Here is a 12,053-nt window from a genome sequence, read left to right as displayed (position 1 = left end):
TACTTTCTTGTCTCTTCTGTGGGTGGACCTCACTAGCTCAAATTTCAATACTTTCAAGAATCATGGATTTATTACTGAATGTGCATGCTGGGCTCAAAGTGTCAAAGGGTCCTCTTGCCTTGACCTCCAAAATATCACTCTAAGTGCCACCTACCAACCAGGGAGGGAATTAAAATTACAACACTGAAACATAAAACAGTCAGATTAAAAGCAACAACAAAGAGTCAAAATGTAGAGACACATAATTTATCCATAATATATGTCTTGAATTTGCCATTTGTTTCAATTACAAAGCAATTACAAAAAGACACAAGGGACTACAAAAAGGGGCAAAACAAGCCCAGATACAAAAAATACAAAGAAACTAAAATAACACAGAAATCTGTAACACCCACAAAGAAGCATGGCTACAAAAAGACACAAAACCACAGGGATATTTAACAATACCAAGAGATGCAAAACAAGAACAAAAACAGGCAAAACAACTGTAAAGTCTGTGTGTCTTGCTCCTATGTAGAAGAGGGGGTGGCTCCTTATGCATGCCTCATGTTTCATAATCCCCCCATAGAGACAGAGTGCATGTAAGTCCCGCTGTGCTTTGTTAACTTTGTATTGCGAAAGGGTTCCTCGTTGTCGTTTACACCGCTAGCAAACAACACAAAAATGGCTAAAAGCTGCTGCATGATGGGATGCACTACCCAAAGTGTAAAAAGCCCAGAATTAATAGAATTCTGTCATTGTAAGCTGTCGAACTGAAAAAGGTATAAAAGCGGAAACCGAAGTGAGGGATCAGCAGAGAGAAAGGGGGTGAAAATGTGGGATCCTGACATTAAGTATACCGTGAGCAGCAAGTTTTTTGCTTGTGTGACCAGATAGTATAGAGGTTGAAGCTAACTACTTCTGCCCCCCCCCCCCCATCTGTTTCCATTATCAGAATGGACTGAATTGAGAGTTTCCTGGTCACTAAAGCAGTGCCACAAATGCTGTGCTGAGAAACACTTTGTCAACATTTCACAATTCTCAGTAATTTATTGGTTATGTCTGTCTGTGTGTGGACCTGGTGATGGAGAGGGATGGCAGGTTAACAAGGGGGGCACATTTTGCTCATTTTTCTAACAAGGTGGATGATGTCTCTCCTCAAATTGCCTACTGATTGTATGAACATACATACAAGTCTCTGCAAAAGATACACATGATAGACCAATGTTCAGTCGACTGAATCTAGAGGTAAATCATCAGCAAATAGTGAACTGGCATCACCTTTGTGTAAAGAAATAATAAGTGCTTAAAAATGAAAGATTTTGTTAATCCACAAACTGCTTTAAAACTTAATCTCTGTCTCTATGTACAGTAAGTACTGCACCAGTCTTCTTTTTGTAGATGAACACTAGATAAATGACACTTTTAGAAATAAGGTATGAAAACAAAACAGCGAGTAACAACCATGGTTTATTCCTCTTCCTCTTTTTCATTGGTACATAGCTCAAAAGTTAGTCGACAAAGATCCATCTTCACTTTTGCCAGATTTAATTTTGTTCGTTTGTGGCTTTACACGAGTCCTAGTCAACTGGTGTAGAGTATTTCATTTCTGATTGAGAGCTGTTCAGAGCATATCTGCTTATATTATGTTTCAGTTCAGGGATTTATGCTGCCTGAGCTTCCACATCCACCCTGTGCTGATCTGAGTGCAGCGTCGTCCAATAGGAAGCAAGACTGGAGGGTTTTGTGTGTGCACGTGTTGGATTCTACCTCAGCAGACAGACGTGCAGTTCTCCTTCTTAACTGTTTCTATTTCTTTCTCTCTCTCAGGGTCATATTTATTATTTTGCTCTCTGACTTTAACCTCCTGGTGTTTTTCTCACTGTACTTTACGATAGTCTGGCTCATTTGATTTGATCTCCTCACAGGCACTATAATATTGTTTAGGAGAAACTCAAAGACACAGGGCATTGCCTAGACCTGCTTTATAGAACAAGGTAATTTTGTCCATTGAGGGAAGTGCTAAATAAAATGTAAAAGGAAATAGGCTGTACTGCAGTGTGTATCTCTGATTCTTGCCGATTAAAATCAAAACAGACAGTGAACTGAGAATGAATAAATTAAGAAACGCTATCTTTGTTTAGAAAACAAAGAACAAAATAATTCAAATATATTTACAATCAGCCATAATCAATACATGCAAAGTTGATTGTATTGGCAAAATAAGATGATTAAGCTTTTTATTCTCTTGGATTGCTGAGATTGATGCAATAGCAACAGAGTTTGCTGCCCATCAAGACACACACAATTTAATAAATACCTCATTGAGACTATTGTGACTACTACTGACCCAGGTAGACTTTTGGCGATCCCACCGGTCCTTGAAATCCTTAAATGTTTGTGACTTTCAGGGGAAAAAACTTGTAAAAAAGACACTCATAAACACTTGAAACACTCAAGTTTCTTAATGTCCTCGTTTCTTAACTACAAGGACATTAAGAAAGCTGGGCATCATAAGGATGACTTTAGAAGCCTCCTGCTAATGGACCAAGAAGGCTGCATTTTTTTAGGTTTAAACATCACCTTACGCATTGAAAAAGTGGCAAGCGGTTGATATCCTGTATCTTAACTGTTACTGTTGCTTACACCAGCTGCGGATCAAATAGTCTCTGCAGGAGATGTTTGTATGAACCATCTGACTTGGACCTCATCACCTTTCTGCCTCTGACATTTCAAGATCGGCTCTTCTCTTTTCTGCACTGCTGTGCTCTGAACAGATATCTTCTGTGCTCACTGCACCTCCGCTCCTTTGGCCTCCCCTCTTTTTCTCTCTTATCATTTCTCCTGCTCTCCTCTTCTCTCCAAAAGCAATCAGAGTGACAGCCTTTCATACAGCCAAGCCTCCTGATGCAAACAACAAAAATAGCTTCACTTGTCCTCATCGGTCCGGAGACAGACTGTGATGGCAATGACTGATGCGAAAAATCTTTGACAGACTAAGAATGTGACATTGTTTTGAAGCATGCTGTTTGTCTCGAGGAACATCTGTATCCGTCTCAAATAGAGATAATGTGTTTAATCATCGACTGAAAAATATTCTAGTCCTGTTTTATTTCCTCTTTGATGCTCGTGGAGATGTACAGCTTTAGTCGCAACCAGCAGCTCACCCTGTCGTCATTGTCGAGACCTTCAGCTAAAGTTCAGCTAAGACCTTTGTCCCTTCAACTAAGGACCAAGTCCCTTCTTTATGCCTCCTATGCGTGTTTACGCAGAACCAAATGATGGCCGTATCAAGCCGCTCCAGTGTGTGATTTTAAATTGCTTCTGACCTTGCAGGACCAAAAGAGGTGTGACGGATGTGACATTTAACACAGCGTCATCTGCGTCTCGTGTGACACAAAACATATGCAACCCTTTTTAAAAACATAACGATGGAATAACATGTCAACATGTCACTTTTCTTTTAATTGCCACTGAAGTTAGTTAGCTGTGTGGGTTTCACTCTTGGACAATAGTACCCTCAGTATATAACCTTACTTAAGGCAGGTTTTTGAAAACCAACAGGCTTGCGGCATCTCCTCCATCCCACACTGTTCTTAGACTGTTACCGTGGTGACAGGTGCGGATAATCCATCATTGTAATTTTACATTGTCTGTTTACAGAGCGAGCTTTAATATTCAAATGCATTACAAGGTTACTGGGCCTTGAGTTTCCAGTAAAAGGCTTCAATAAATACAAAGAGTTATGTTTGTTTTCAAGGTGCAGTTTCTTTAATGCAAAGTCAGTTTCACTTATTGCTCAGTAGAAAGTGTTTCTTGCTTTATTATTGTCAAATAAGCATAACAGCTTCTCTTTCCCTGTCGATGAATAATCGCAATCATATTTCCTCTTTGTTTTTGTGTCTTTTTAGGAAACATCAGAAACACAGAGCGGCTGAGCTATGACAAGCAGCAGAGCTACAAGATTATGGTGACGGCCTTTGACTGTGGTCAGAAGAAAGCAAAGGAGGATGTGGCTGTGCATATTGATGTCAAGCCTGTCTGCAAACCTGGATGGCAAGGTCAGAGATAAAGAGGCAGCCACTGAAAATACTCTCCCATGCCTTAATTTACCTTGTACTAACTGACAGAAATGTACTCATTACTGTTCTGCTATAAAGTGCACTGACATATTGTTTAAAGGTACTTAAATGTAAAGCAGTACCATCAAAATTGAAGCAGACGATGCAGGTTTTTAGCACATCCGTTCCCTCAAGGGAATTCTACCTCATTTTAGAATGAACGTCTCTCGAGGAAATCAGAAGACATGACAAAAGCCTCTAGAGAGAAAGTTGACTGGAGTTCATTTTTTTCCCTCCTTTAACATGCTAGCAGCTTGGCATTCGAGCCAGCCTGTCTCCCCTGCTGCTTCACCTGTCAGCACTGACAGCATCTCAGGAGTCAAGCTCACACAGGAATGAAAGAGGAAGACAGAGACAGATAAGAGGGGAAGTGGAGGAAGGAAGAGATAAAGAAAGAGCCCGAATGAACAGGCAACTCAAGGGAGGAAAGAGAGAAATAAACTCATGGTGATAGTTAGTCTTATAGTCTTCAAAAAAATCACAGCTAGTTAGTAAAACCCAGGTCTACTGCAAAACTGTGGTTTCATTATCAGAAAGCATTTGTTTCTCAAACATCAAAGTGAGCAGTGCTGTTTTAAAAATCCACAAACAGATCCCCCAAACAGTTTCATTCACTGTTATCATATTATTATAAATCTCTAGGAAAAACTGAGCCAAGGATGACACAAAACAAGTGTTTATTCATGAACCAAATTGTTTTTTTGCCAATATCTACATACACTGAAAATCATGTGGAGATAGCATCATTTTTTTGGCATTATTACAGACAGGACACAGAGGAGAGAGAGATGCAACAAAGTTTCCTGCCTAAACTCAAAACAGGAGATGTGGTTCAGGTTTGTGGCCCTTTAATCAGGCCTGACCTCACGTGAAGCAGTTTCTGTCCAAGCTTAAAACCTGAATTTTCACCTTTTTTTATATTCCTCCTTTTTTATTTTTAGAACCTTCAATACAATAAAGTCTTTCCAGTGCCGTAACAGATATTTGTGACATGGGGTGGATTTATAAATACACTGTAAAAATAAACTATGTTGTTACTTAAAAAAAAGTTAGTGTCCACGCTACCTTAAATTTTTTAAGTTGGCTGAACTTAAGAGGAAAAGTTGAATGATTTCAAATTGCCTCAGCTTGTCTACTCATATTCATTTAACCTAAAATTTGATGGCAGCCCAGACACTAACTTTTTATTGTTAAAACAAAAGGTTTATTTTAACAATGTAGCCACATCGAGCGACACTGAACTTTCCCTAAATTCAGGGCGCTGTTGGAATGTATCATTAGGTTCAGAGCACCATACTCAAGGAGAGGAAGAGTGCCAAGTTCAGTGAAAGTGAAACCACACCATTAATTCATATAGAAAAGAAAATGCTCTAACATTGTAAAATTGGAGAGAACCCAACCTGATTCAAGTGTGAGGGAATATGAAAACATTTGGCCCAAACCTGTGGGTGAGTTGAGAGAATCAAAGCTCTGCATTGGCAGGCTGTGAACCCCTGAGAAGGTTTTTCCATGTGGAGGTATATAAAACCTTAATACATGTAGTATATATTATTAACTCATACAGTGGAATGAACTCAACCAGTCTGCCCTGTATTTTGTTATTTTGTTATTTTCTTCTTTTTTCACTATGTTTCGGATGTTCCTGGGCACAGCATGCAGATGAGGTTAGGTAGTTGTAAGTAGGTAGTGACCAGGCACCAAAAAAGTTAGCAACAGGCATCCAAGAGGAAGTTATGAAAGTCACCGTGTGGAAAAAATGCAAATTTGGCTAGACAACATGGCTCTCACTTTAGCTGGCGATACTGTTTACGTATAATATACCCTTGAAATAATTGATTTCATCCCCTCCTCATCTGTTATTTCCATGTGTCTAAACACCTAGAAGATTTCTCTTACCATTACAGTGAGTATTTTTGGTTCAGAGTCAGCCAGACTGTTGACTGGGACAACAAATAAATTCCTAGATACTGATTTTCCATGGCCATGGTCAAATTATACATGATGATTTCATGGATTTTTTCCAGCTAATCTAATGCTCATGTGTTGGATGTCTCACTCCATGTCTAATAGCATCATGTAATTGTGTGCTATATGGTACGAGAAGATCATTTGGTCGGCAAAGCTTTAATGTCACAGACAAGAACCATTAGTGCAAAGAGAGCTCTGAAAATTACTTGAATGCCAGTTGTTTAGGCTTTAGGGACACTCATTGAAGGAAATGTCAGTGCACATCGCAGAGGGGTGGAGGTTTAGAAAGAGAGTCAGTACAGCGTTGAGAAAGTTGTCTAGCATTCAACTTTATGTAAATGTCATCTTCATGTGCAGCAGAGCTCTGAGGGGCCACTGATTCAAGCACAGTACACCTAAAAGGAAAGTAGTTAAGAACAGAAGAAATGTGCTGCTTTTGATCCAAAACATACTGATTTGACAACAAAATACCAGATGAATTTTTAAGATTTTGCACATTGGGGGGGAAAAAAATAATAATAATTTTTGAGATACAGACGGTACCGCGGGGATATCGGCTTGCAGCATTTGAATCACAAAGGAGCACTTGCGATCATACCCTACTAATATCCTCATCAATGTTGCATGACTCTTTGCAATTTTTGGCTCATAAAAGAGGCCTTACTGCATAATCCTGTTGTAAAACCATTAACCCATAGTAGCTTAAAGCCATGAATAAAACATAATGCAATTATGCATTCAGACATCAAGTCTTTTGTACACAACCTTATTTATCATCTGTGTGTAAAGGTCAGCAGTGCGTCTGCAGCTCTTTTTTGAGGAAGGCTCCTCAGCATAAATAGAGGCTAAATACATCTTGCTCCACCTCACCTTTCACTCCTCCTCGCTGACCTGATCGTAGTACGCTTTTCTTCTTCACTCGGGAGATTTGATATCATATTCTGTAGGCTTGAAAGCAGCTGCCAGGTGTCCACCTACGCACACGCACGTGCATACACACAGTCCTGTGCACGATCATGCTTGTGAATCCATTTCACCACCACGATTCAGGGATTCTTGTACATTGAGGATAGATATAACACCTGGGTAATGAAAAGATAACACCTGGCAACAGGAGTGACAGTTACAAGAAGGTCAACAACTCTTTCTACCAGACCTGTCATGTTACTGGCCATTTCGGTCTCCTTTTGACTTGACACAGGGCAAGAATTCACTGAGACATTTCCAAGTCTGCGTGGTTGCCTGTCATTCTTTCTGGACCCACAGGCTCATTATGAAACCACATAGAGCAGAACATAAACATTATTTCTTACAGCTCTTTGGACATATTTGCTAACAACAACAAAAACATGTGGGTCCTACAGTGAACATTGTTTTAAGATGAAAATAGTGTTTACTTGAGATACAAGTACACATACATTGCATATACATACTATGAGTACCTGATCACTTAAACTAAAATTGTATGTTGCACACTTCCTTGTTCTATCAGTTTGAACATATTAAGGAATTTGTTTTGCAGCGACTACGGATCTTTGTTTCCCGCTGCCTTGACCGCCTCATACTCATGTGTTACTGGTAGTAACAGTTAGAAGTCGATGTCAGTCCAAGCAAAGAATCTCTGGTTTTAATTTGTTGCCATTGCTGATCTTCCTCTGTAGTGTCATTTGCAACAAAACAACCAACCACAGAGTTGACAACCTGCTTCCTGTTTACTCTGCATGCATACCCCTAGTGTACATGAATGGTCATGTGTTAATACATAATATACAGTGTTGTTTAGTTTAATTACATAAATAAATAATGCTACTCAATAAAGGCTTGTGATTGGCATTGGTCAATAATGCTTCCAGCAACTGTAAATCAGCCCATAAAATGCAGATCAAAGCACCTGTATTTGCCTTTGTTTACTGTGTGATACCAGGTTACTCTTAATTGTGACATATTACACCACTGACATGACTAAAAGAGATTTTGACCCTTAAAGGTTGGAACAAGCGAGTGGACTATGAGCCAGGGACAGGAAGCAGGCAGTTGTTTCCCAAGATGCACTTGGAAACGTGTGGCGGTCCACTGTCTGGCGTGAAGGCGATGGTAGAGCTACAGACCAGTCACATCGGGAAGGGCTGTGACCGGGAAACATACTCTGAGAAGTCTCTGCAGAAACTCTGTGGTAAGTGGAGAGAAAGGAAATTGGTTTTAGAAGTTCCATGAAATGTTAAAAATAGCGAGGTATTATTTAAGAGTTGGGGACTGTGAAAGTGCAAAGGGTGCTAATAATAATGAGAGTCAGGGAAAACTTTAATTTAAAGAAGAAATTACCTCTTGGCATCTTACCCTCTGCAGTACATGAATGTACCAGCTGTGCCATTTCAAGCGGGACACTATATTGAAATATATATATTTTTTTATCTATATCTATATCTTTATATTTAGATTTCCAAAATGTGACGTGTTTATTATAGCTTCATATTTAAACCCTGGAACATGGCCTTACATTGTAATATGCAGTTTTCAGAGCATTTAAAACATTAAATTTACAGAATATTTCTGTTGAGTTTTCAGGAATTAGTTTGCTTTTTGACTAAAAATAAAAGTATGAAAATATTTATTGTTGTGCAAAATGTTTTACATTTCCAGCATATATTTTTCCTGGTTTTGTTTCATTGTTATTTAAACCTCTCTAAAGAAAGACATTAGGTTAGATTCACAATCAAGGGATTTACAGATGTAAGCTGTTAATTAGACTGTCTTGTAAATCAATGATGAGCTGTCAAAACATATTCAAATTGCCATGTTATTTTTTATATGAGTGAAGGGGAGCTTTACTGCATTTATAGTTTAGGGCCCACAAAATCTCATTTTGGGTTGGTACATGGTGTTACATGTTAGTAATGGAAATAAAATACAAGTAAAACACAAGTTTCATGTTAGCAGATTCCTTTAGTAACCATGCTCCACATCAAAAACACGGTGATGTCAGATGACAACACATATATTACCATTTCTCAACATTTACCAATTCACAGAGTCACACTTATTTAATCCAGATTTCTGACATGCAAAAACAACAAAAGGTCATGCACTGATGTGTGCTGATTGCTGGTAAAAGAAAAGAAAGTTGTGCAGAGGCAGTTTCTCTGCGGGATGATCCTCTTTGCAGCCGTCTTGACAGTGTTGTATCCTGTGATTGGCACATCAAGGTGCAGCATCAGGCAGCACCGACCTCCTCCCTGCCCCCAGCCCTTCCACAAACTGGACGGCGTCTCTGCTGACTGACAGTGGCCGAGACAGCGACCTCATCTACAGATTCGATGGACGTCAGGCTGCTAATGTTCCAGATCACGTGGTGCCCCAAAACCTGACGGACCAGTTCACCATAGCAACATGGATGAAACACGGGCCCAGCCCAGGACTCAGAGCTGAGAAGGAAACCTTGCTGTGTAACTCTGACAAGACCGGTAAGGAAACAATTTCACATACATTTCTACCGCCTAACGTGTTAAAGAGTGAAAATGTATTTTTCACATGAATTTCCCTATATTTTAGAAACTATGTTGCTCAAATCCACTTTTCCACTTTGATTTGTCCTGAACATTTGACACATACCATGAACATAACATGATGAAAAATATCCGTCCAAAAAATAATAAGACAATTAAGGCAAAACTGAAGTCCACAATGGCAAATGGTCTTTGGAACTTTAAACTTTTTTTCCCCGCTGCATGCCTGAACTGAGCTGCCTGAACTGTGTAATTAAGCAAGCCATCTGCACATTGCTCGCTCTCACAATGGTCTCACAGATGGCTTATTAGCTTACGAAATGTGTAGTCTGATCTTGTAATGCAAAACTGCGGAGTAGTTCATGTTAAACCATCAGAATCTTATAAACCCTTTTTTCATTTGCAACTGTTTGGCTTAAGGATGTAACTGATACCAGAAGGCTCAGTGTGACGGCCAGTACACCAAAACTTTGTGGGGAAGAAAAAAAAACAAGTCTTGTATCCTATCGTTCATCTTGCTGAGCTGAGGACATCAAAGACGGGACATACTGTAGGGTAGAAATAACTCCCATCATAATTATTAAAGCATTACATCCTCTTTGTTTTTAATGGATCAAAACTTACACTGAGGCTATATCCACGCCAATACATTTACATTTTAAAGCACTTAACTAATGCTAAGTTTTCATCTAGCATCCACATCATCCTGGTGTTATTGAACAAGCTAAAACAGAGGCTTTTTAAAATGCTGTTGACCCCATTGAAGTTTGAAAACTTCAAGGTTGCAGTAAAGTCTTGGCAGGTAAAAAGGGATCATTTGAAAACGTTGACGCAGGTTTAAAAACATTCACTTCCTAATCGGTTCCTATCGGTTGCAACCCGTCAAACCTAAACTTCATAACTGGGTCTTCATGCCTTTTGTGATTTCATTATTCTTTTGTTGGTGCTCCTTTCCCGTTGCCATGACCTCCTTCGGCTATGGATAATGCTTCCGGCACCACTCTGATAATTTGCTGCATTTGCTTTGCAGCGATTCCTCATCTGTTTTCTACCACCTCAACAGAATTTGTAACTTGCATACAATTCTTTGACAAATATCAATATTCTGTAATTATTTTGACATCACAGAGAAAAACTGATGTTAAAGGCATAAAATTAAACTGCAGTAAACATTAACAATCATTACAATTTTTTTTATTGTTTTTTTAAGTGTTTTATATTAATGAAACAATATTTATGTGTTACTGCACATATTCAAACGCCTCTGAGATTGCCACACATTCAAAAGGGGAAAATGTGCAAGTAAAAACAAAACAAAACTGACATGAAAACCTGTATGCAAACAGAGCAAATGAGATAAGAAGACAACACTGCGTGGGGCAAAGGAACGGTGTGTGTAAACTTACTGTTGGGGAGGACAGATTAAGAAAGTAGTATTGATACTGCAGAAAATTAGTATTGAAAGTGATCAGAATCATTAAATCAATATTTTTGATAACACTAGTGTACAATGATTATTTTTGTTTCAAAATGCTGTTTTATAATGAAATCATATAAGTGTGGATATTGCCTTACAGTCTTCCCCATATTTAATGTAAAGTGTGTCTTCAGTATTTCGTGATAAAACAATTTGTAGTTCACATTATGACAGATTTTGTCAAAATGATTGGTACTGTAGAGACAGTAAATGTTAAAAATGATTTATCAGATTACAAACTAAATAATCTTGACATTTCACAATATTGCTCTGATGTTCTGTTGAGCTGCAGGTACACAGGTAGGGAATGACAAACATCTGATTCCATTTTATAACTCTAAAGTCAAGGAAGATGAGCAACAGCTCATCATTGTGGAGAATCTGTTGCACATCTCATCCCACCTTCAGCTGATTCAGTGTGTTATAAAGGCAGAGCAAGTGGGGCTCACCTTTCATCACTACCTCATACAGACACCAGTCGATAATCCACAAAATAGACATACCAGCAGCCTGCACTCTGTAACCACACTCACTGGACCCTTTCTGTCTTGCTGACAGCTGTGCTCTGATGTGGAGAACCCATTTGAGGCAACTGAAAAGAGTTCAGTCTTTCACACAGCTGTGCCGGATGACATTTTTTGGAATGGTTACAGAAAGAAATCAATAAGAAAAGCTAAAGGAGCAGCTGCATCAGTTGAATGTCCTCAGAGCACAGCTAATTATCTTGTTGATTCATACAACTGCGTGCATGCTCCTGTGTCGTTGTGTGACCATGTATCTGCGTGATTTTGCTGTTGCAGAAATGAATCGCCACCATTATTCTCTGTATGTCCACAACTGTCGTCTGGTGTTCCTGCTCAGAAGAGATTTCACTCAGGTTGACACTTTCAGGCCTGCCGAGTTCCACTGGAAACTGGAGCAGGTGAGGAGTGTGTGTGTGTGTGTGTGTGTGTGTGTGTGTGTGTGTGTGTGTGTGTGTGTGTGTGTGTGTGTGTGTGTGTGTGT

At 39.2% G+C, this 12,053-nt stretch overlaps 1 protein-coding gene across 1 annotated transcript in view; it reads left to right on the top strand.

Moving 5' to 3' along the window:
* clstn2a (calsyntenin 2a) overlaps positions 1-12,053 on the top strand; it is a 101,636-nt gene that overhangs the window by 48,035 nt on the left and 41,548 nt on the right. Inside the window, exons 9-12 of the mRNA XM_042497529.1 lie at positions 3,891-4,040; positions 8,056-8,241; positions 9,272-9,529; positions 11,849-11,970. Of these exons, the coding sequence (XP_042353463.1) occupies positions 3,891-4,040; positions 8,056-8,241; positions 9,272-9,529; positions 11,849-11,970 (716 nt within the window). The remainder of the gene's footprint in view (positions 1-3,890; positions 4,041-8,055; positions 8,242-9,271; positions 9,530-11,848; positions 11,971-12,053) is intronic.

Source organism: Plectropomus leopardus, chromosome 12 (genome assembly GCF_008729295.1).
Source record: "Plectropomus leopardus isolate mb chromosome 12, YSFRI_Pleo_2.0, whole genome shotgun sequence".
Classification (NCBI taxonomy): domain Eukaryota; kingdom Metazoa; phylum Chordata; class Actinopteri; order Perciformes; family Serranidae; genus Plectropomus; species Plectropomus leopardus.
This window is presented reverse-complemented; position numbering and strand designations above follow the sequence as displayed.